This window comes from Labrus bergylta, chromosome 5 (genome assembly GCF_963930695.1).
Source record: "Labrus bergylta chromosome 5, fLabBer1.1, whole genome shotgun sequence".
NCBI lineage: Eukaryota > Metazoa > Chordata > Actinopteri > Labriformes > Labridae > Labrus > Labrus bergylta.
In genome coordinates, this window is record NC_089199.1 from 8,364,269 (window position 1) to 8,390,671 (window position 26,403).

Here is a 26,403-nt window from a genome sequence, read left to right on the forward strand (position 1 = left end):
GGCCTGGGACTTGGAGGTGCTAACCCTCATCCCAGCCGCTTCGCACTCGGCTGCAAACCGCCCCAATGCCTGCTGGAGGTCCCAGCTTGAGGAAGCCAACAAAACCACAAAATCATCTGCAAAAAGCAGAGACGAGATTTAGAGGTCCCCAAACTGGAAACCCTCCTCCCCCTGGCTGCTCCTTGAGATCCCGTACATCACAAACAGGACCGGTGACAAGGGGCAACCCTGGAGGAGGCCAACACGCACTGGCAACGGGTCTGACTTTGTGCCGAGGATGCGGACACAGCTCCCACTTTGGTCAGGGACCGGATGGCTCGTACCAACGGCCCCGGGGCCCCATATTCCTGCAGTACCTGTTGAAGAAATGACTAAGACTTGACTCCACACAATCAGACTCAGTTGACTCAGATGGCTTTCGTTGATGAAAGTTTATACATCAGATGAATACTCATGAGGAGACATGATTCAACATCACACTTCTGTACTCGTGTCTTGCTCAATCACATCTGCCGAACTTCTCGAAAGGCATCGCATATATCCTAAAAGACATTGTCATTATCAGGGTCGTGTCACATTGACCCACCTAGACTAAACTGTTACGTCTATAACACTGGAACAGACAACAAGACTACCAAACATCCTTGCAGATATCAGGAAGAACAGTTGACACTCTCTAATCTGTACTTGGTGTTCTAATAACAACTGAACTCTGTCAGGTCTGACTGACATTAGAGACAGTGAATACACCTAATTACATCTGTACATTATAATCTAAATAACTACAGAAATTCCACCACAGTACCCCCCACATGATCCCCCGAGGGACACAGTCAAAAGCCTTCTCCAAATCCACAAAACACATGTAGACTGGATGAGCAAATTGCCACGCTCCCCCAAGAAGCCCTGCGAGGGTAAAGAGCTGGTCCACTGTCCCACGGCTGGGACGGAATCCACATTGTTCCTCCTGTATCCGAGGTTCGACAATCGGCCGGAGCCTCCTTTCCAGCACCCTACAGTAAGCTTTCCCTGGAAGGCTGAGAAGTGTGATACCCTGATAATTGGAGCACACCCGCCGGTCCCCCGTTTTTGAAAATGGGAACCACCACACCGGTCTGCCACTCCACAAACACTGTCCCAGATTTCCATGTGACATTGAAAAGGCGTGTCAGCCAAGACAGCCCAACAATGTCCAGAGCCTTTAGCATTTCACTATCACATTGTAACCACAGTAAATTGCTTAAAAGGTAGGACGCATTTGAATTCCATCTGCAACTTATTGAACATAGTTTACCCAAATTGGTTTTGTCAGAACGAAAGATTGAAACCAATAATCAGATTTCCCAATGTTCATTCAAAAATTCAAACAACAGAACAGAACATGAAATATGCATTAAAAGAGAGCAGAATCTAAACAGACAGACTCATAAATATTAAGTGAGAATGCAGCAATATGAAAGTGTCTTTTTTTCCACATTGAGCCATGTCTCTCTTTTTGCTGCAGCTCAGTCCCCCTGCTTCACAGCACACATCATAACTGAGATCTTTTTTCTTATAATGCATCACCGCCCGCCATTCCTGAGAAAACAATTCAGCACCAGTGCATATAATTTGGTGCATGACTGCCTAAAAACCAATCAAACATCAATCTGTTTGGTGGTTGTAAGTGTGTCCGTGCGGCCTGATTGTGCTGCTCGTGTTTAAAAATAAATGATTTCCAGCCTGAAGAGCGGGTACAGCTGTCTGACTTCAACCTCTGACAGACGCCATTACACACCTGTCACCTTCTGATTACTTTTGCAGGCCTAAACAATGTAAGAGCAGAGCCTCATGGCTCTCATCGTGCATTCAGAGGGGGATCTTTACACAAATACAAACGCACATAAATGAGAACCAACAAGAAAATGTGATATTTTCTATATACCTGCATTCAGGTATATTCAGCAATAGTTTGCTTATGTTGGCACACAGGTGTCTGCATTCGCTGCTCACAGAGCTCTGTGTTTTATTATCCGTCAGTACTTAATGGAGATTAATAGACGGGTGTCCAGCAGGGTGTGTGAAAAGTGACAGGGTAGTGGTTCTGTAATGCTGCTGTGCACGCAGCCTGTCACTCATACTGATTTTTCTATTTTCACGCCACTGAACTGCAAAACCTCTGGATACGTTTCAGTCATAGGGAAATATGGAGTTTATTTTCACGCTGGTTGAAACAAAAATGATAGAAGAGAGATCTGATTTTCAGATACCAAAGACCTGTCTCACACTTTGAAAAAAACATGTGCCCACCACTGCAATATTGCAACCATTATACAGAGACTATTGCAAAAAAATACACAGTGCATTAATTTGGCCAAATTGAAGGCTTAAAATATATTTAGATTGTCCTCTTCTGTTCTTCTGAACCTCGCCCTGCTATCCTTCTAGTATATAGAATTAACATACTGCATTACAATGATAAACATTAACTTATCAATATTGTGTAACTTTCATGTAAAAGTTTGCACATATGCTCTTCAGATGTCCTTCAATAGCAACATATAGCATAACCCCTTTGACCAACATCCTACACTTCCTGTTAATATACTATACTATATACTTTGAATGGAGTTAATGATTATTGAGGCTCAGCCTACTCTGGACGATAAAATGGTTTGGTACTAATAACCTATCACTAAATTATGCATTAGGCCATAATCTTATTAAACTGGTAACTTATATAAAGTGCATCCTATTGGGGGTTAAACACTTTTTTGTTTGTTTGTTTGTACACATAATGGGGAATGACTCACTTATGGAGTCTGCCTTAAGTGTCCATTTGAGGAACTGCAACTTGTGGCAGACAGTGCATACTGTAGGCATTTCTGAATGTACAGTAACTGAAGTGAAACAAACACTATGTGTTTAGGACTTCTAACTGTGGTTTACCTTAACTACCTGGTCAGATTTTACCCATCTATTAGCTCTTTAGTATAAGCTGAGGTTGTTCAAATATGAACAGCCATGAAAGACTATGCAAAAAATACTGAGAACAAAGGGGAATAAAGGTGTTACATTCTATTAACAGGCATTTCAATCCTCTCTCTTTTAAAGCCTTTGTGTATTCTCTGTGTTCTCTCATGCTTTTTTTATTTGTTTGTGTGGTTGCTTTCTTTTTCCTGTCAGGCACAGATGTAGTTACCTAGACATGCTTTTTTCTTACAATTGTATTTGACATTAGAGCAGATAAAAACTCTTTTGTTCTTGTGTTTCTAAACCCCCCTCTGCGCTCTTAAAGGGCCTGGTATCTCTCTTGCTGTGGATCCATTGAAACAATTACTTCATGTTTAAGGATACAAAGGTTTAAAGACCTGACAAGCCTTGAAACTAAATCCATACAGATTTAACATTCTAATGGTTTGGATGGATAATCAATGTGAGTTACAACTTTGTTGTTGTTAAAATAAAGATTTTTAACAAGGGGAGCAACAGAGATGTTTAGAGCATCATGCAGTTTGGTCAGTTTAGATATTACAGATTACAGATTCAGATAATACAGTGAGCATGTTGCATTTCTATTACACACTATACAATATCGAAATTCTAAACATATTTGATTCCTATACTCCTGTCCTAGCAGATTTCTGTATTATTGAAGTGTCCTTTAAAAACACTGAGCTCCTACCAGCAGCTATAGTTTAACTGTAGCTTCACTCTGATAACTGTCCATATGACAGAAAGAAAAAAAAAAAAGATTAAACATACACAAAGAAGACTGTCATGATCCTTTGGTATCCTCTCATTTTAGATATAGAGAAAGTCACACCAAGCCTGTAACCTCTGGGTGTAGTTATTAAAATGCTACAGGAAATTAAGAAGCAGGAAAAACAAAGAAATAGCTTTTAATTCCTTGTTTTATCAGTTTCCGTTGGAACAGCAGAGTTCTGTATAAATTATCTTTCAATTAGAGGCCTGTAATGTGTGCTAAGCAGCGGTGTCAGGAAATGAGAAGGTCTTATTACATCCTGAGTACATTTATGTCTTGATTATCTGAGGCATTTTTCTTGACTCCCAAATGTAAAAGAGAAGTTGATTCCCAAACAAGTGGCCTGGCTGCATCATTAGGAGAATTATGAAAACTAAAAACTAACTTTAACATTTATTTATTTTCATCTTCAGCATTCCTTCCTGACTAACACTGTTTCTGAGCAGATGAATATTAGATAAAGTCATTCTCTTCTGTCTCAAGTTTTCATGTGTTACTTCGTTGAGTAATCATTTTGACATATCAGACATGTTTTAAAAAGCTGTCAATATTATCCAGTGCCTCTTTGAGAGCCTCATAGTGCATGTAATAAAGTTAAAAGAAATCTAAAATATTCAGTTACTAATTTAGAGTCTTGAAGGTCCAGAGCATTTGTTTGTCTCCTCTGTAAATGGATTTAAAAAAATGCCATCAGTTTCTGGAAACCTTGTACTTGATGCCTCCTTGAGTAAGAGTTTTATTTAAACAGAGTTCTCAAGCCAATTTAAATGAAATGATAATCTCCTTAGGAAGTGTGATGTGACATTTAAAGGTCCCCCGAGAATTGTTAAGTAGGGAAAAACACCTCTGTGTCTAATTACAAGAAAATCACAGATGATTCAGCTTATGTCAGCTTAGTGCTGCAGCTCCTCAGAGATGTGTTGTTTACAATCATCCAGGTGCACCATTTATTTACAACATAACTGAAAAGAACACACAGAGGAGAGCGGAGATGGTTTGTGACTTTTATTAGATGCAGTCAGGCGGATGTGGTACTGTATAACCTTGGGTCCAATTCTCTCAGCACTCACGGTCATATTTCACCTTTTCTCTCCATCCCCTCTCACAGGAGGGCACGAGTCCAGCCTCATGCAGCTGTTTGCTTTTGCTTTGGTGGCCTTGGATTTTGACTAAGCTGATGATGGACATGTGGCTTGAAAAATGTTTTGGAAAAGTTAGAGTAAGATAAAGACAGTGATGTTCTCCTGAAGTCTAATAAAGTTCGAATAAAAGCCATCAGTGGCTCTTAATAAAGGAAGGAGGTGCATTAAACTAATGATTATTATCCATTTTTGTTCATCTGCATGCTCTTGATTAATCATTTGATCTATATAATGAGAAGAAATAATGAGAGAGGTCTTAATCCTACAGAAGCCCCAGGTGAGGTCTGAAAATGTTGTTCCAAATCCAGCGATATGAAATGTACCAGGGCATAAAACAGGTGAAAGCAAAAGATCTTCTCAAATATGAAGAGGAGTCGTGTTGACTTAACTTTCAGAACTCTTATCTTTCTATCAGCCAATGAGTGATTATGTTGTGTAACATCACCTTTAAAGCACCTCCTGGTTTGTACGGTAGAAACCAAACCTGCACCAGGGATGTTGTAAATCCATCCACACGCTACTCAGATTTATTGCTTGTTTCTCCAGCAGCGTGAGTGTGTGTATGTTTATTTGTCACAGTGTGTGTGGTTTTGTGTTTCTAGTTCATGTGTATTGGGCCGTTTCTCTGTCAGTCTGAGAGACGGATGTGATAGTCATCTTCCCAAATCTCTCTCATCTCCCTTTGAGCACTCGTCTCTGTAACCTGATTTATCCTCTTGCACTGTTCTGTTTTTATTTATTTTTTGTTGTCTCTGTGAAATAAGGACATCTGGCTGCTCTGCCAAAAACAAGGGATTAAAATAACGTGGACAGCAGCCATACGTGTCACTGCCACTTCCTGCTCAGGCCAGCAGGTTTAGCGGTGTTAGCATTCAGGCAGTTGGCCAGTGTGCAGACTGTGGTAGCTGATATTTAGTGAAATGGGGTCCTGGGGCAGAGCGATTATCTGTTTGGACATTGTGGCAGACAAACAGTGTAATCCTGAACATTATTACATCATCCTGTGTCATCAAAACCCCACCCTCCTCCTCTTCCTCACTCATCAATCATCCATAGTTCCAAGGTCAGTTAGGTAACATCCTGGCTGTGTTGATAATTTGAGAGAGTGAAGCTTCGGCAGGGATGCATCCCAATGATGCAGGAAGATTAATGGATTGCAGATTGATTGCTTGCTGATGTCACCGGGTAACAAAAGGTTAGGCTGATGTGCACCTGCAGGCTGTGAGAGCATTTAGGCTGAATTGGGTTGTTCTGAATCTCATCATGCTTAATTTATCCTGCATCTATTGTTTGTTTGCAGCATCCAGAACATCCTATTCTCTCTGAAATATTGATTATAACCAAACAGACGTATCATGTGAGTCTCTGAACTCGCAGCCTGAGACAGAAAAATTGATGTTTTTGTATTCTCAGCCACAAAGTGATTCATGCAGCAAAGCAAGGCCTCTAAATCTGCTATAATTTTATATTAGGATATGCAGTCACTCAAGCCAGCTGTACAAAATCCTGAATTTATTTTTGTACTTCCCAGTTTTGTTTTTAGACCTTCCTCTTTGCTAATGTATTTCTCCATCTCTCTTTCCACCAGTACGTTACCTGCTCAAGAACAATGTGAGTCCAGATCTTTGCAATGAAGATGGTCTCACCGCCCTCCATCAGGTAAGACTTTTTTTTTGTTTTGACTCTCTCAGATGGCACTTTCCACTGAATCTAGAGCTCCAGTAGCTTATCAGTATCCCCCTTGGCACATCGGCTTCACTTCTGAAAATCCCCCCGAAATTCTCCGGATGAGCTGCATGTTGAACAGAGAGGGCCACATTTTTCAGCCAGTCTTTTTCTAACATTTCCTGCCAGCCCCCTATTAAAGTGTTGGAAAGAAGACCGAATGAGCCGATGTGTGAATGCAGAAGGTAATATACAGGGAAAAATCTCCGGCTGTGAGGGGAGGGGTGAGGGATACATATAGGACTGTGAAAGGGTCTAGAGTTTTATCTCAAAGTGAAATTGAGGATTAGTGTTTTTTAGTGGTGATTACATAGTTCGGGTAACATGCAGAGCCAAAAATATGGAACAACAACATTCATTTGTTTGAGGAAGAATGATGGGCCTATTTGATCCAGTAGATATAGTCCCAGCATGAAACCAAAACAGACTGTTTGCCGACCCCTCCGCTACTCTGAAGCCTCCGCTCTCCTCCAACAGCACACCTCCAACTCCCCCCCACTCGCACAAAGGAGTAATCAATTAGAACGCACCATAATTAGGCACCATTAAGTGCAAGCGGCGGACAAAATGATCCTTTGCTCGAGCTGCATTGTTGTGTTAGCAGGCTAATGTATTATATTAGGGGGACGGCCCGCCCCACCTTTATTGTAGAGATAGGACAGTGGATAGAGTCGGAAATCAGGGAAATAAATCATTTAAGGATACCTTTCCGAAGGACAGCTGTCATTAAAAGTAACGCATGAACACCAAGATTCCTTCAAGTTTTTCGTGTCGGCATGTCCCCCCCCCCAACGCTGTAAACCTAGGGGAAACACTGCACATGTATTGACAATGAATGACCGTGATATAAAAACACTTAGGTGACATCCAAATAAGCAGTGAGTATGCTATTCGTCTTTTCTCTAGTCCTTGACTAAAACAGCTTTAAACACAAGGCCTTCCCGTCCATGTAAACATGATTTTAACGTAATGTTAAGTTCGACCTCCAATTCCAAATTTGATCTGTATGTCATAATAACCAAAGAAGTAGCAAAGCCGTCATGACGTCATCCAATCCGTGGCCTGCTCTGGTTGAAATAAAAACGGACTGAAACGCGTTTAAATACTTTGTTGTTCATTAACCTAAACATCTAATAAAGACTCTTCAGACTGATAATCCAGCCCCGTGTCTCTGCACCACAGTGACTCACTGAAAGTCACAAAGCATGCTGGAGCTGAAACTGCCTCCTGTGGGCAAAAGGAAATAAAAGTAATGCAGTCATTTATTCTCTTAAAACCTTCTGCATGACACATCCTGGTGAATGAACTCTCATTTATATGCAGTTTTGAAGCCAATTTGAATCCCATTACATTCTCCTTAGGCAGCTAAACATACCATTCAGATGTTTATGCACAAAATATCTTGACAAATTGTGCACAAAGTAGCGTGATAGCAATAAGGAAACTGCTCTTTAAAAGGATTTATTTGTCTTTTCTGATGGTTTCTTTCCCCTCATTTCACTGGCTTTTTTCAAAGTAGCTGAAAGTTTAAATGTTTGGTACAGCGGATGACATCAATGCATTATTTTATTCAGATAATGGTGTGCTGGGTAAGAGGACAATAGGATATAAAACAAAACTTATTTTCTCTGTTATTTTGCTGCAAATTGGAAAAAAGCACCTTCTCCGACAATGACAGCCTTGTACTCTTCTGCTTCACAGTTAATATGAAATACAGAAAACATAATGTCTTTTTCAAAGGTTGCAAAGCCTGCCTTTAACTTGTTTCATTTTTGTCGAACACATCTCATTATTTTTGCCTCTGCTGAGCAGTATGACATGACAACTCTCTCTTTCTTTTCTTTTTTTTTTAACTTTGCTAATAAAGTCCAACTTTACCATTTGCATCTCTTCCTTAATAGAAATATAATTAAATCATTTCCTGTGTGATTAGTCTGCAGCGCTGAAATTAAAGGCCTGTGTGTTGAGTCATTCGGACATTGAAAAAAAAAAAAGAAGACCTTTAATGGAGGAGGAAATGAGTTCTGTATTGGGGGGAAATTAGTCAATTTTGATGTTGGGAATATATATGGAGGAAATCAGACCTATTATCACTTGTTAATTAGAGCCATTACTGGAATGATAAGCTTCCACCTCACTGCAATCAATGCTACACATCACTCTTCATCCAATACTGCTCTGCTGTCTGTGTAAATAATTGATCATTGCATGTCTCATTTAATCACCAATCACTCAGCCTTTGATTTAAAATGTCTATTCTGCCTTTTATTCCGTCTCCATGTACCCAATTTAGACTCTTAAATAGTGAGATATTATAACTACAGTTGTTGGCTACTCTGTTGAACTAATTTGTAATGTTTTCTGGGTAGCAAGAACAATTTTGAAACCCCAAAAAAGCACGTCTGACTGAGCAGCAGCTTCACACTGCTCTGCTCGGCTCCAGCAGAAAATGTTTGCCTTCAGGAAGAATTCAACAGCTACAAGAACATTTTACAGGGAATATACAGCAGAGAGTGCAACGCTACAAAAAAAAAAAAAGGAGCTTCCAGGAGTGTAAAATCGTAGTAAGTTTCAGACCCATGACAGGGCTGAGAAACTGTGAATTTTAAATGTGGAGGTTGTGGCTGCTGCTAACTCATCAGTGTGACTCTGGATTGTTTCTTTTGACAATTAAAAAAGATGAATGGTGTCTATACACCAAAGATTCTGAACAAACAATCTCGTAACCCATCTGTTATTGTCGGACAAAAATATCTATAGTGAATAATATAACCTTGGGAGGGACAGCCTACTTTATGGGGCTTCTAGATATAGCAAGCGCTTTACAATAAAGGACATGAAGCTTTCTTTTCAGTGTTGGGTTCCAGGTTTACAGCAGATTGTGTTCCATCCCTTTTCTCTCAACACTGACTGTTTTTCTTCATACAGCCAACGCTGGGTGAAACACTAGTGATTCATTCTACTCAGACTGTAAACAAAAACCAGTTCACTTCCAGCATGCAAATCCAGGCCTTGAGCAAATCTGTAAATAGAGATAAACTAGTGACTTCACACTGTTAACCAAAATAAAAACAAATCCGACTCTCTGAGGTTCTTCTCACATTAAAGCTTAAAAAGGACGTAATGCTCATATAATACTTCAGTTTCTTCTCTGCTGATCATCCTTTGTGGCCTCTTTGTTTTTTCTCTTCTTATTTCTCTCTCTGTAGACCCCTCACGTCCTCTCTCCTTCTCGCCTCTCCTCGCTTTGCCTCAACAAACACCCGCTGTCCCTCTTCCCCTCTCGGTTGCTCAGAGCCTAATATTCAGGCTCCTGCTGGGAGGCAGAGAAATGAACATGAGGTGGAGAAAATTGAAGCCTATCAGTCACCTCCGGCGTGGCTCGTGTTCTAAAAGCTGTCGGCCGTTTGTTGCCAAGGGATCAGATTGACCTTTGGGCTTTGAATGTGTGTGTACCAGATAATCTGCTATTTGGATGGGTCAGCCTGCACACTGTCCTCGAGATGAGACCTTTACACTTCTGCTACCATTTCAAATATAGCACCACGTATACAATACAGACAGAAACACACATGTGGAACTCATACATGTGCACACAGACAGACACATAAGGACATAGAGGCAGAGGGTGAGAAAGATATAGAAAAGTGGGGCCCATGTTTCTCTAAATGAGATGTCTTACCTTTTCGGAATTGGTCTCACCTCACTGATATGACACATTAATCAATAGATGGCCTGCTGTGGGTGATAAAATACACACACACACAAACTCACCTATACACCTTTAATATTTATGGTAAGCCCTTGAGAAGAAGTTAAAGCTTTTTGAAAGCACCTTAGCAGCTTTATTTCACTGTTGTTGTCTGAATTACTTTGGAGATGAAGAGAGTGATGAATGGAGACCTTGTGTTCAATGACAAGGTTATGCACGCACGTGTGTGTTTGGATGAATGTGTGTAAGGCCAAAAAATACAACCTCCTCCATCATTCATTTCAACGACACTACTGAGTTCTTTAGGGGGATCCAAACATGACAGAATAAAGTCATTGGTTCAAATTTTGCAGCAGGATAACGTGTGCTTCATGCAGTTTAATGGTTCGATCACAAAGTCCTTGCGGTAAGGTCATGAGTCGATTTGTGCTGCAGGGGCAGCTTCAGTGCAAGTTGTCAAGAGTCAACAGTGTCTGAACTCTACTGAAAGGATAACACGCTGTGATGATGGTCCAAAAGCTCCAAAATCAAACTTAGGGTTTCAGGTAAATTGAGATCTTTTGCAGGATTACCTCTTACTTCCTGTGCATCAATATCTTTGCTGACACCTCGTGTCCTTCAGACGGGGGGAATTGTCTTCCTGAGAGACCACTGCTAACTGAAGAGAAACATTGCATCATATGTTGGTCACAGCAGAGCAGAGTCACTCTCACTATAGGGATCAAGCATTCAGGTTATTTCTTTTCATTATCATTCATTGGTGCATTGTATTCTCTATGGCTGCTCTACAATAAAAGCCCCCAATAAAGGGTACAGTGTTCATCAAAAGGAACAAGGAATGTTAGGTTTGTATTCATGTTTGGCTTGAGTTTGAAATGAAGCACAGATATGTCTTAAGATTGAGATATGTCTTATATCCAGGACCTTGATGTCTAGACTTGGGTGATGATAATCGACAAGTGAAGGTGCTTTAAAGTCAGGACTTTCTCTATAGCTGCCTGGTGAGCTGATCGGTTAGTTACATTCCCTGGCGCGGCCACAGCACCGTGGACTTGAGTGTCTGTCCCCTGCTGTGAGGCCAAAGGTTTAGGAGTTGTGGTGAACTTGTCTAAATATGGTAAAAGAATACAGCCTCCATGACTATTTATTTTCTCACCTGTTTGGGTTGTGACACCACAAGGACAAGGGTGACCTTAAAGGTTGACAGAGACGGTAACCCTGCCTGTGGGTTTTTTTTTTTTCAAACACACCTGCCTCCTGTTGTCTGAGGGTTGTGTCGAGTCGCAGTTGCTATTTTTACTCCAAGCTCCAAGATTTTGTGGTTGGTTGAGTTGGCACAAAGACCCAGAACATCAACTTCGTCTCGACACGTTTAAAAAACATCAACCTCAGTGATTCAACAACTCAAATATTTATGCAGAGATGACAGAGAAGTGTACAGAGACGACTGAGGCGAGCTTTTAACTCAAGCTTTAATGATCATCTGCAGGATTTCAGCTGTGATGTTTTGAGACCGCATTCATGTGTGGGCCCAGACTTTACATTCAGTTCTTGAGTTTGTTAGCCTTTGAGGATGTTAAAGTCAGACCAGCACGCCTTTCAGTTCCATTTTCTTACACCCTTCACCTTTAAATGTAGTATTATTAACCCAGGAGCTGTGGCATTGACCCGTATCTCGTCTTAGTAGTGTGCTTTGATTCATTTTTTTCAGTGTGATTAAATGTTGATGCATTTTAATCGTTTCTCAAAAGTATTGTTCATCAACTCTTTTTCTTTCTCACAATTTATATAATAGGATACTTTTAATTTTTACATTCAATCGTATCACCTCATTTTCTGATTGTTTCTCAGAGGTTTTGCTACTATGTCAATGAGTTGAACATTTAGGTGTCCTAATCGAGGTCCTGTTAGCCAGTATGTCAAGGTGACAAGTGAGGTAGAGAAATGTCATGCAACAGCGGCTCAGGCTGTGTATGTCTGAGCCAGGAAATCAGCCACAGTCCTCCTGGTGTCCCTGCTGCCTGGATTCAATCTATGAAACCTTTAAGGTCTAGTTCCTGACGGCTGAACCCGTCATTGTGCGCCTTTACACACTTTCCTTCTTCATGATTTGCATCAATCCCATCAGTGCTGGCTGAAATGTCAAGCCTTTTTATCCGTTAACCTCCTGCAGTCTCAGCCACCTGGTCCTGGTCTGGACTCAGTTAACCCCTTCAGTAATTCAGTCTCACATAGTAGCAACTTTAGGGGTTATGATTGGGTAATCTACTTGTTGGGCTGGATTTTGTTTTGTTTTTTTAAGCAGGGGCCAAAGATATTTGACCAAACAAACTATATGAAATAATATCACTACGTAAAAATGACAGTAGCACCAACCAAATTCCAGCCCAACAGTCTTACAGCCTTAGTTCCGTGTAGTTTTGCTCTTCAACCTGGACCACGGTCCTCTCAGCCCACTGCTGGATCCCTGAAAGACTGTCGCTGTTGTTTTCCTGTCACATTAGAAACAATCTGAGCCTTTGTTAGAGCCTCGCTCCAGTCTTTGTGTGAATAGTTGTCATGAAAGGCACATTATTCCCATGTTTGCCTCATTGTCCTGTTGCCAAGATAAGTCGGGTGGAGGCTGGTAAACAACAGATCTATAGGGGAAGGCTGGGAGTCTAGCTCAGTGGGTTAGTTAGCGTGCAGGTGGGCCGAGGGATGTGGGTTTATTCAGAAGGAAGTTGGAAGAGATAAGCCTTGTTGTTAGCTAGTGTGTAGGTTGCAGCCTCTGGGGGTTTTCTGACGACATCTGTCATGCCACTGCTGCAGGCGTTAGCTTCAGATGTGAACTAATCCATCTCTGACGGGCTTGTGTCTCTTAAGGGTCTTGTTCTTGTCACTTTTATGAGGCGGTTCAAGTCTAGTGAATACTTTCATCAAGCTTGCCAATTACCAAACACTGACACAAATTGAAATCTATAACTCACCCTCTGCATTACCATCTCTGTGTAATAAGATGTGCAATTTTCAAATGTATTACAGTCATACACACCAGCTCACGAATATCAAACTAAAGGGAATGTGTGACTCACTGAAGCAGGAAGTAGTTGACACAAATAAATCAGCCTTCACAGTGTAAAACTTCTGCTTTTTGCAGCTTAAGCAGACGGTTATAAAGACACGCTTATTCTCTCTCTCACCGTCCTTATCTAATCATCACAGACAGTACAGGCCTCTCACGCCAAGCTCAACTGAATTACTTTTCTGTTTACAAAAAGGGAAGTGTGCTTTTTTTTTTTAATCAATCAAATCAATCAAACTTTATTTATATAGCACCTTTCAGACAAATTAAATTGCAGTTCAAAGTGCTTAACAAGAGTGCAGAAAGGTTATTGACGAAAAAGTAGTTTATAAAATCATTGAGAGACTAATGTGCAAGATCATTTCATTTCATGTTAAGCACAGATAGAAAGAAAGGGACACCTGAACCTCCTCCTCTGCTCTGTGGAGACATTTATCAAAAAGCATAGAATAGCAGAGTCTCATCAGTGTAACAGCGCACACTTTTTCTTGTTCGTTGTTTGGAATTTATTGTACACCGTTGCTGTAGTTGTTGTACACAAGTTGCAGTAGCTGTCGTACACCAGTTGTCAAAGTGAGACTACATAACTCTTATTATGAAGGAGCAATTGCATGCACAAAAAGTAAGCTCAATAAAAAATGCAAACTGCAAAATGTCCTTCAATATTAAAAATCAGCCTGCAGTTTGTGACCAACTCATGTCTTCATCACGACCATTGTCAGCTCTGGCATTCAGCCCTATGCTGAGTTACATTAATTAATAAACAAGTAAGTGATACTACATCAATAGAAAAGTGGTTGGAACTAAGCACAAGCTATAAAGTCAGTACAACCAATCAGAAGAGGAGAATAAAGAGGGGGGGAGTAGGAATACGCTAAATGGGACATATATGCTTACCAATACAAGGAAACTGACTTTGATAAACTGTATTCTGCATGTACAAAAATATTACATTAAATATTAACAATAAACAAATAAACAAAGACAAGACAAGACAAGAGAAGGAACTAACCTAAAATAAATATATATAAAAAAAGAAAAGTATAGAGATCAAATCTATGTGTATAATAGATAAATTAGCAAGAACACTCAAAAGGTTATCTGGGTCAGAAAATTGCCTTGAAGGTTTTTCCAGTCAGTCATTGGGTGTGTGTTTTTATTTTTTTGTGTTTGCATCCATTTCACCTCATATCTTTCCTCCTGCTATCTTACCTCTGCGTCTGTAAAGTAATTTAATTTCCTCTCTTGTGTTGTGTATTAATTTATGTACTCCCCCACACTCCTTATCAGACTAGCCTCGGTCGTCAGAGCTACAAAACTCCAGAGAATTCACACAACTCACTTCTCCTTTTGACAGTGTGGGCCAATGGTCTCTTGATTTAAATCTTTAAGCATTCAGTTGTTTTTTTTCAAGATGAAGTTGGAGAGGAGGTGACTGAGAGGAGATTTGTGATTAACACTTAATACTCATTACCACAAGAAAAATGTATGGTCAGAAATGAGTCAGAGCGCCGGTAGAGTAGTGGTTAGTGCGCACGGCCCATGTACGGAGAATATAGTCCTCAAACTGGAGGCCCAGGTTTGAATCCCACCTGTTGCTCCTTTCCTGCATGAAAAGAGTCATTTCTCTCTTTCGCTCTCTCTCTCTCTCTCTCTCTCTCTCTCTCTCTCTCTCTGTCTCTCTCTCTCTCTCTCGCTCTCTCTCAGATTTCTGACAACTGAAACAAATATATCACAGGAGTCATTTTCTACTCATTCATTTTTGATAAACCGGTCTGAAACAGGACCACAAACTTTGCTTAAATCACTTAAAAGGAAAGGTATAAATCTAACTGACATAAAGGATGAGAAAGGCAGGATGCTGATGTTGTTTGCATTTTCCAAAGTGACTTTAATCTGCCTTTCAATCTGCCCTCCACTTCTCCTTCTTCACATTTCCATCCTGTTGGTTTATATTTGTGTTTGTGCTCCTCTCTGTATTACCGTCTGACTCACTCTCACTCCGGCTCTCAGATACCGTACTTGAAACCTCTAGAGATTGCTCTTGAGCTCATCCTCTATGCAAATCCTCAAACAGAAGAATTCTTGCTGGCATGCATACCTCAACTACTGAAGGTGTATATGGTGAGCATTCACAGATGGAATATTTGAAGAAAGGTGCAAGAGGCAGACGTTGTTATGAAAAGGAAGTGTAACCGCAGGTTTCCACCATCTACAGGCAGTTGGGCACATGGTGACAAAATAGCAAAAAAGCCAGTCATTTTATATTTCTTTTACTGAAAAGAGACAAACTCTGGATCATCATTAAAGATGACAGAAAGAACTACACAAGGTTTACATTTTGCGATCTCTTCATTCACCTGTGCATGTTATTTATTATTAATGACAGTTTTGACAGTCCCTTCATTATTGTGTGTAACTTTAATATTATAGTGTTACAGTAATGGATGCTGTTGTTGGTTGTCATTTTCCAGAAGGGTTGGGACTGTGTAAAAAATCATTTAGCTAATTGATACTAAGTGAAACTCCAGACTAGTGTACTTCCTTATATTCAGAGCACCTTCATCACAACCATTATCAGAGCTCGCTGAGCCATAGGTTTAAAAAAAAGGTTGTGTTTCAGGGAGTCCCTGCTTTCATATTGCTCATTCAATCAATAAATCAAACATTATTTGCATAGTCCCAAATCATAACAAATGTTATCTGGAGACGCTTTACAAAAGAGCATATGGGATAACATGCAGGAAGGATTTCTCCTTTGTATTCCTCGCGTTCCTGTTGTCCACACTTCCTTGCCGCTGAGGTGGTGTTGACGTGGTGCATCATTGTGTTGCACTCGGGCCATGATGCAGTTAACACAGGTTGTTCATGTAAGCTACTTCTTAAGGGTCCTCCAACTGTGAAATGGCATATTCATAGTGTGGTGCCTTTGTTTAGTTCAGGCACCATAAAAAGAGACTATAACCCTCATTGCACTTGTCACAGGTTTGATTCTTCATCCTGAGGCTATTTGGTGCATATCATCCCGCACGAATAAAGACAAAATCCCCCCAAAATAACCTAAAAAAATACATTTTCATCTGGTTTGAATGATAATTAACCAGTTTAAGCTTGTATACTTCTCTAAACATGAGTGAACAATTTACTGCTCCTCACATTGATGCTGTAACATTTACAATATAGGAATTGAGTTGAGTTGGCAATCAGTCATTTGAAAATGTGACACTCTTGTGTGTAAGCCCTGTGTCAAGGTTATACTTGACCATTTAAAAATGAATGGACTGCATCTCCCTATAAGCCTCACAAGGATAAATAGTAATCAAAACTTTAGAATGAATTTGTTCTTTTCTTTACCTATTTCACTTCTTTTTGTCATGAACATCGTGTCGAATCCTTCTCGACATCTTTTAAAACCTCATAAAATGACTTTTCTGGGGGCGGAATATTAATGTGATAAACAGCAGTTAAATTGTCAGAGCATTTTAACATTTCAGCATGGCAGATGTCTCATTTTCATTTCAAAACACTCCAGTGTAGCCTCACATTGTGCCCATGCTCTTTGGTACAAACATGCATCTGTCTCCTGGAACAAAGGAGGGATTTAATGACTTTAATGTTCAAAAATTAAACTCACATTTAATAACAAACACCAGCTGAAATGCCTGTGACAGACTTTCAAAACAAGACTTTTGCTCTAAGACCTCCAGTTTTCTGATTCTATCTGACCTCCTACTGTGACAACTTCATCCTATTTTTGTACTTTCTACTTCTCTCGATGTTTATCTCAGTTTCTCTCTCTGTGTCTTTACTCGCACAGTGCTGCTACATTCACACCAATTAGATCTGATGGAGAAAACTGCTGTCGCTGAAAGCAGCTAGATTGGAGGATGGTTCTCATGGAAACATTTCTCCTTCCTCCCCACCCTGTAATCACACCCAAGTTTAACGAGGAAAATACTCTCTGTCCCTCTCTGTCTTTGTTTGTCTGTCTCTGTGGATGGGCGTGAGATATGGCTGCATTTCTCGTTTTGTCTATGATCCAGGGAACAACCCACACAGTGGGCGAGATGTCGGGAGGACGGTGTCCAAATTGGTTTAATGTGCTCTCAGTTCTGCACCCTGCAGTAAGATATAACACGGTTTTTGTAGGGGAACAGTTTGGCTTCTCTTTTTGCTATTTTTAACAAATTAGTTTCTTGTCAGCCTCGTGATTAAAGAGCTGAAGCGTGCAGTATCATAGAAGCGAAGCTGAGTGCTCCCTGTGTGTTTAAAATGCTACATCCGACTGAAAATGATCAGACTTACATTTCTTGTTCAGCCAACAAAATAAAATAATTGTGCATCTCAACAGGTTGCCAAAACATTTCTTGACAAAAACAATCATGTCCTGCAAGTTGGTAACAAAGTCATGCTATATTTATTTTCATATCAGCCTCATATTTATTACATCATATTTTCCTTTCTCTTTTTTGTCCAGGAATTTCTCACTCCCTTTAACCCTATGTTCTTATCTCTTTCTAGAAGTATACAAATCAAACTAGTTTCTTCTTCTCTCTTTGTCACAGTGTTGTATAGATAACTACGAGGAGATGGTGAAGATCCTGCTGGACCGAGGAGCCAGCGTCAACGCTCAGGACAACGAGCTGTGGACGCCGCTGCACGCCGCTGCTACCTGTGGCCACGCAGGACTCGTCAAGATCCTCATCACACAGTAAGACATGACGATTTATTTTATTGTATTTCATATGTTTATATAACAGGGACACAGCTTTGCTTCATGCAGACACGGCATGGCACCTACAGTGTACAGTAGTACAGGTTTTTAGCCCGGGCTAATTTGCCACCACAAACAAAAGCATGAGACTACAGAAATACAGAAGCAGTGATACTATACTTTACAAATGCAGACGTTATAATGCAATACAAGAAAGACACTAAAATTAGGACAAACAGTAGAATAAAGATTAAAGCGGAAGACAAGTCAATGCTCACAGACTTGTCTATGTTTCAGCCACTGTTTTAAATTTCCGATGGTAATGTGTTTCACAGATCTGTTCCTCTTACTCAGAATGATGACTGATTCAATTTAGTTCTGCGCATTTGTGATCTACAGTTTTCACCCGGCGTAGCCCTCGTGCTGATTCCACTGTTTGGTTTATTAAAATTGAAGATGGATTTCTCTTTGACATGGACGTCACAAATACACTGGATGGACCAGATGGATTGTTTGAGTGTTTTAGCTCACAGGTTCATTATCAACACTTGACCACTGGAGACTTTTGAGAGACACATAGAAGTAATAATAGTAATAGTAGTAAGCTGACAGATTGTTTCTGGAGAGAGGTTGTTTACACCCTTAAAACCAGTTTTATAAAAGAAACGTTGACAAAACGTTCCCCTCTAACTCAGTATATTTCTTTTAGAATGAGGTAGAGGTAACATCTAACTGTTTTTTGATCATCTATTCTCTTCAGTACCTGCTTACATGATGACCTGATGGGTATAATAGTCGTTAAGCTGCACTGGCCTCAAACACTTATCCACTATGATAAATGAGAAAATATCATGGCATGCATAAACCGCTGTGCTGCGTTCAACAGTTTATATATTGTCTGATTAAACCAAAAGTATTTCAATATTTTATGACAGTTTTGCATAACTTCTTCACATGTTAGCTTAGTGCTAATTCACCTAGCCATAGAAAAATGCAAAACTCACACTTATTGTATTAGAAAGAAAAAGCACTACCATTGTATTAAAGAAAATAATTGAAGCTGTATTCAAATCATTTGAGCATTACTCAGCCTTGTTGTGATACAGAAGAAAAACTACAGCTGTAATTCCAGAGTGTGCTTAGAGGCGTACATTAAGAGAGCAGATTTAATAACACTTGATAAGATCACATAACAATGGTACAATATCAGTGGAAGATATTACAGGATAATATTGAATCATCTTCTGCCTGTAGGACCTTTAATGATTGAGGTGTCATTAGCCATCTTTGTGAAGTAAATTTTATTCAAACTTAATCAAACTCTCCCTGTTTTTCCAGAATTATAAAAGCCTTCACTTACACTTGAGCATATGGTGTAAGTCCCGTACAGAGTTACATAGGCATATACATTGTAGTCATGTTTAATTAAGACTGAATTATCTTCTGCTATTACAGCATGTTGATGGAGAAAGTGTTCATGCACATACTGATGTTGTTTCTGTCTGTGGGTATAAAGACATGGATAATAAAGACTTGATTACTATATTACGTATCAAATAAATTCAGAAAATATGCAGACTAACAGCTACCATCTGTTGACATGCAGGACCTGACAGCCCTACGTCATATCTCTCCGACTCATTCTCCAGAGTGAAATTACTGATCAAAAACTGTTAAATAATGCAGGACAACTTGTTCTGGACAGAAATCATTTAATTACCATCATCAGTGAGTGCTCTTCCTCAGATTTGTTTTGTCATTACTGCCCAAGACTTGACTAGAAGATCTTTTCTCAGCATTTTGTCGGCCTTTTTCTCATCAGAAATATAAAATGAAGGGTTTTTTTTGTTGGTTAGGTAAAAACATGGCTGATGTTAACAAAAAAGAAAATCAAAAAATATTGCAAACTATATCAAACTGTTTTCCTGTCTTGTATTTTTGGATTAAGAGCTCATCAGTGCTGTTATTATTTTAGCTTTTGGCGATCTTTTCTTATAAATCACAAATCAGAATCAGAATAAAAAATACTTTATTAATCCCGGAGGGAAATTCAGTCGTTGCAGTTGCACTAAAACACAAGCAGTAAAAATATAGTTATATACAATCAAATATTAATAAAACAGTTATTAAATTAAAATATCAAGCAATAAGCAATAAGTTGTGCTTTACAAAAACGCAGAGTGAGGACAATATAGACTATATACACGTTTTTAAGACTATTGCACAGTTTACATTTTGTATTAATGGACATGCCTTTAAATGTTACTAATGACTTCTCCTCACATATTCACCACATTAGCAAATGTTGTACATTTAATACAGTAATTATCGGATGAAAATGAATATTAATAATTCATCTGCTCGTCTCCCACAGCGGTGCAGATTTGCTGGCGGTTAACTCTGATGGGAACATGCCCTACGACCTGTGTGAAGACGACCCAACACTGGACATTATTGAGACAGCCATGGCCAACAGAGGTAGGATATAAATGTTTAAAGATATAACATGACTGCACAAATCGAGCTCCGTGAACAGAATATTAAGTCTGTTGCTCTCAGCTGATAAGAGAAAAAAAGTTTCTGTGCTGCCTGGAACAAGTTTAGGAAGCCATCAGCCTCACAATGTCTGCAGACATTAATAAAAGTAGATAATGTACTGTAGCTGCTCCATGTACAGAAATCATGTTATTGTAGGGAATGTGCTGTATCCACCTTATTTCAGATTATGACAGTTCTATTTAAATTATACAGCTATTCTTTTAACGCTAGTTTCACAGTTCTTGTACAAAATGTTTCTGAGTCATATACTGGAATACGATGGGAGCAGGAGAACAACATGCACCTTTTAAAAGAAGCACCATTGTGCTGTTCTATGACAGCAGGGGCAGGTTCACCTCTCAAAACCCTCAGGAATATTTACAATAAAGTTTTATGTCCTGGAATTCAGGCAAGTATTTTTTTTAAAAGCAGGCTTTGCATTTCCAGCATTAATTATTCTACATTTTAACATTTGTTACTGGCAGGTTTTATGCCCAAGAGCCAGCCATGTCTCTTGGGCATAACCCTAACCCTAAAACAATGAGGCTAAAATAATACTTAACTGCAACGTACATGATTCGAAAAGTCACCATCCTTAAAAGTTGATGTTCCATGTAAAAGACATATTGAAAAATAAAAGCGTTCTTCCTTAAAATACTGTGTAGAGCTAAATAGTTATACTTGATTTATCCCTATTATACAAGGGGAGGATCAGACTAATAATTAATTTTAATAAAGGTGCTGAATGAGTGCTTAGCTTCAATAGTTAGCTGTTAGTAACATGTTTTTTATGACTTGATAACTAGTGAAAAAACCTTTTAGGATGAAGATAAAGTCATTCTTAAGCCAAACATGACACTGTCTTGTTCATCTGTATATAAACTTCCAGATATTCAATAAGGTCCAGAGCTAGCTGCCAACATTAGCTTAAACTGTGATAGCACCCAGGTCCTGCTTCTAAACAGAACACGAATATGACGCAGTGGATTTGACGGACGGGAACAGGTTGTTTCTGCTGTAACCCTGTTACCAAATACCGTTCCTTAATCAAGTGCCTGCTTTGTCATGCCGGGTGGCTCCAGCAGATTGTAAGCTAATTAGCCGGACTTGCTACAAATGCAGCTTACATTAGAGAGGATAAAAGACACAGTTTAATCCAGACGCACACTCTGTCTTGTCACTTGGCTCCTTCCCCACCTTGGCGTACAGTTTTAAGGTGCTTTAACCTCTGCAGCAGCGTTAAAGAGTGATTTCCTGCAGAGTTAAAACTATGTGAACCACAAGAATAAATTGCTGAGGAAGATTGCAGCAGGGTTGTGACCTCAGAAAGCTCTCTGTGTCCCGCACAGTTTTCGTATTGACACTTCAGGGAGCTCTGAGATATTCACAGTACTCTCAGTCCCTATACAGATTGGAATATAGCATGTATTCAAGCTGTTTCACTGTTGGCAGCTGAATCATATCAGTTTGTCTGTGTGATGTGAACTATTAGAAAGAGTTCAAGAGATCAGCAATGACAGGCTCATAAATGCACATCAGTGAAGAAGAAGAGGGGACTCCCGCTGCGGGTTAGAGGTGTGTGCATTTCCATCTTTGTGTGATAGAAAGAGACACTGACACCAAGAGCGTCAGTGTGACACACAGCTTTATTTACACTGGAAATTAATCACACTAAACCTTCTCAGCATCAGCGCCTGTCACTGTTTTGTTTTCGGTTTGGACTAACAGTTACATCTAGAGGCAGACGTGTGAGCACACAGTTGGCAACGAAGCAGTGAAATCTGTGTCTGCGGGGGCTTTGAGTTAAATACTGAAGTATGAAAGCCAAGATTTGCTTCTGAAATGTGGATTCTTGAAAAGACAGCTCAACGTTTTGGAAAACATGCTCATTGCTCTTTCTGAGCGTTAGATGAGATGAATGAGTCGGAAACTTCCATTTTTTGTTTTTACTGGGTTATGTTGACAGTTAATTTGGCAGTCTGCGGCTGATACTTTAAAAAAAAGATAAGTCATGAAGTAGTCAGTGTTGAAACCTCATTGAAAGTGCTGAATCGTCAATTCCATTCACAAAGCATAGAATTTAAGCTAGCAAGCCTTAAGGTGCTAGCAAGCCAATATTGTTATGTTTGGAAAGAGCAAGGCTAGCTGGTCACTTTTCTTAGTTTTTATGCAAAGCTAAGCTAACCTGCTAGAAGTATCGATCTTGTTATTTTTACAAGAAAAAATATCAGATATTATTTAACTTTTGAATTATAACAGTTTTATTCAGACTTTGCTCTTGCCATCCCAATTTGCCAGACGGCTCAAATCAGGACCTGATATGCTAAACAGTGTGTTTCTGGACCAGCAGTTTAAAGCCTTTAAAATAAACTTGAGTTTGACATTTCTATAGGTCGTGTCTGAGGCGGACTGAAAGTACAAACAGAAGCTAATTACCTGCATTAGCTGTTAGCTAAATGCATAGAAAGCCTTTTTTTCCCACGATTGATCTGCATTTCTTTCATTTGTCTCTAAATAAGCTCAATCGGCTGCTTTTCCTGCTGCAGCCGGTACCTGGCATTAGAAACACAGCCCTTTGTGATTGATTGAACAGAATTGAAGATAATTGCTTTTGAACACAAAAACACCTTTAAACTCCTGTTAAAATAAACAAGCATGGTGATTGTATACGCTCTATTAACTTGTTTATTTTGCAGATCATTTCCAATAGCCCCCCCAAACCCCCTCCAACTTCTTTTTCTTCTTCTTCTTCTGATTTCAGCCATCATTTCTGCTGTCTTCAAACCTGTAATAGGTTGCTCTTTGTATGTGAGCCATGAGTCATGACGTTTGTCTTGTGGAGGCTTAAAGGTTGGGATTAAATGTTGTTCAAACCGGAAAAATTACATAAACTATATTGTTAGATTGTTTAAAAAAATACCAACTAGCACTAACTTCAGCTGTAAGACCATTTTTCACTGTTATAACAAATCTCACTGAGATCTGCTTTCCACAAAGGTTCTTTTAAACGTGAAAATAAGAGGAACTGTCCAATTTGGATATCTAAAGGCTAGAAAAAGCAGAAAACAGGTTGAAATATTTCACTTCGTCTTGCTCAAGGTGCCCTTCGACTTCATCCTACATCCCAAATGCTTCAGTGGAGCTGCTCAGTGATTAACAGGAGGAGCTGTGTGGAGGCAGGCAGGGTGTTGCTGGAGAGAATCACGAGTGCTCATTTCCTCTGGTAATTAAAGGTCAAACAACACCTGTTATAATATGTGCTGTATCATAAACAAGTTCAGTGTTAAAGATTTTGGAAGTGCAAATAGACACCTGGCACCTCGTTGTGTGGGTGTTGTCCTGGATGTGAGACAATATGACAAACCCACATGAACAAAGATGATGAGGGACGTGGGGAGAGAAATTACAGACAGACAAAAATGATGTTCTCAGTGTACAATAGTGTCTCTGGAGCAGCAGACTGCAGACAGCGGTACTGTAGGTGAGCAGAATGATTATTAAGCCGATCAAAGGGAGCGTGGTGCTGCTAATTGCACCGTAATGTTTCCAGCTCTGTACTGCTGGATGACACTTCTGTCTTTAGAGACACTGCAGGGATTGGCACAAAATCTTTTTTTCTATCTCGCTCCCTCTCACACACACACACACACACACACACATGCACACACACACACACACACACGCGCACACACACACACACACACACACACACACACACACACACACACACACACACGCGCGCGCAGCACCTCATATGCAGCATCGACTGATCTCGTCTCTTCCTTGATCCTCCCCTGTAGAGCCCGGTTCGTGTGTAATGAGCTGCAGTGATAAAGAGGAACTCTAGCAGGGATTGAACTGTTGAAACAGAGCCAGGAATGCAGGCGAGTCAGACCCAGTGGACACAGAGCAAAATAAGAGAATGTCATTTTTACCCCCACTGATGGAGGGGAAAATAATTACAATTAGGAGGAAGACTAAAAGCATTTGTCGTCTTAGCTCGTAGTTTGCTTGAAGTATGCTTGTTGAAGAGTTGGCATTCTTTATAAATGACTATGTGAATCAATTGTTCAGGCAGTCGGTTCAGCGGAAAAAAAACAATTATTGTTTGCGCTCATTTAAATTTGACAGATAGCAAAGGTCTCAATTATTGTCAAATCAGTGTTGTTTTGTTTTGGACTGACATCATCATTGACTGAAAATGGAAGATTGCAACCAAATTGCATTTGTGCCTTATTGTGATGCTAAATCTATTAGACAGGACAACTGTCAATCAACAAAACTCCCAGGAACATGATTGATGTGGGGGCAGAAGTGGCTCAGTCTGTTTGGACTTGGGTTAGAAACCAGATGGTCACTGATTCAGTTCCTGGTTTGGACATTTTGGACTGGTTGCTGGAGAGATGCCAGTTCCCTTCCTTAGAACTGCCAACGCGCCGATAAGCAACCTCGTGTCTTGAAATTTGTATTTAATTTTGGTCATTATTCAACTCAGCTTTACTAAAGTGATTATTGTAGGCCAGTGCTTTTGCTTTAGCAGGTCATGAAGAGAAGGAATCTCAGTTTAAGAATAACCGTTGTCTCTTTATTAATGTAAAGATTTATTGATATCTTTTGCTCTGTTTTTTTTTACTTCATTTGTGGTAGCTTGGAAAAATTTCACATTCATTAATTTAGGACATTGTTTAGCTTTGGGGCATCGATGTTGCCAAATCAGAATTTGACAGAAACAAGGTATGCAACATGTGAGGCATCAGAACCACAGAGAATAATGCTTTCAGCGCAAACAACAGAAAACACACACAGAGGAAAACAGAAGCTGGAGGGGCTTCACTTCATTAAAGCAGACAAAGAGAACTGCCATCGTCCTGATTCCTGTGTCTTCAAACAACCTCTGGCTGTGATTGTGAATACAGAGTGAGAGAGGGGAAAATAAGTGTTCCTTTGCAACATTTTTTATCACCTCCTTCTAAATCTAAGGCCGTCACCTGTCGGTGTGGGCCATGGCCAAAACAAGACGGGGACATTGAAACAGGACTTTGAAATGATCTGGAGGCTGCAGTGTTGGCTGGGTGAATAGATTCACTCACACAGGTTCAATTTATGAGACGAGAAAGGTAGCAGGGCTGCAATACGGACGTTAATGCATGCACAGTCAGGTGAGGCTAGTGTACATCTACTTGTTGTGTTGATTGAAAGTGGCAAGATTTAGTATTATGTGCTCTACCGACAACTGCTTTAATATAAAGGATAAAGAAGGCAATCGTTTCAACATGTACAGCAGGGGTAGTTTGAGGCCTTGTTCGTCCTTAGAGTCACTCCCATATTTAGTCTCACACAGACATTATAATAGAGAAGTGACAGTACTGACAGTGCTGCAAAATAAAGTGTTCCTGCTGAGCTACGAGAGAAGAAGTGGAGTGTGTTGGTCGCAGGTTGAGTTGTGCCTGACAGTAAGGTGTTGGATTAAAAGAGGAATTTAGAGAGGTTATGACAGACAGACTCACCTGAGCCTCAGCGTAGACATACAAAGCTGTTCAGTCTGCAAAGAGAGAGTAGAAAGGTAGAATTATGCATGAAGACTGCCTTGTCCATTACCATTTAAACTATTTTTTTTTTTTACTTTTATAGATTACTATTGTCTAATTTTGAGACTAGATGAGTCACTAGTACCCTTTATAACTAGGTGCAATATGTTTGTTGCTACTTTCCTTGAAATTCTCAATACAAACAGAGAAGGTGTTTTTATTTTTAGGACTCCAT

At 39.8% G+C, this 26,403-nt stretch overlaps 1 protein-coding gene across 3 annotated transcripts in view; it reads left to right on the top strand.

Annotated features, from left to right (window-relative positions):
- Positions 1 to 26,403, top strand: part of ppp1r16b (protein phosphatase 1, regulatory subunit 16B) — a 91,243-nt gene that overhangs the window by 53,202 nt on the left and 11,638 nt on the right. For all 3 annotated transcript variants that reach the window (XM_029277864.2, XM_029277865.2, XM_020636789.3), the window contains exons 3-5: positions 6,476 to 6,546; positions 17,954 to 18,099; positions 20,477 to 20,580. In XM_029277864.2, coding sequence (XP_029133697.2) covers positions 6,476 to 6,546; positions 17,954 to 18,099; positions 20,477 to 20,580 — 321 coding nt within the window. The remainder of the gene's footprint in view (positions 1 to 6,475; positions 6,547 to 17,953; positions 18,100 to 20,476; positions 20,581 to 26,403) is intronic.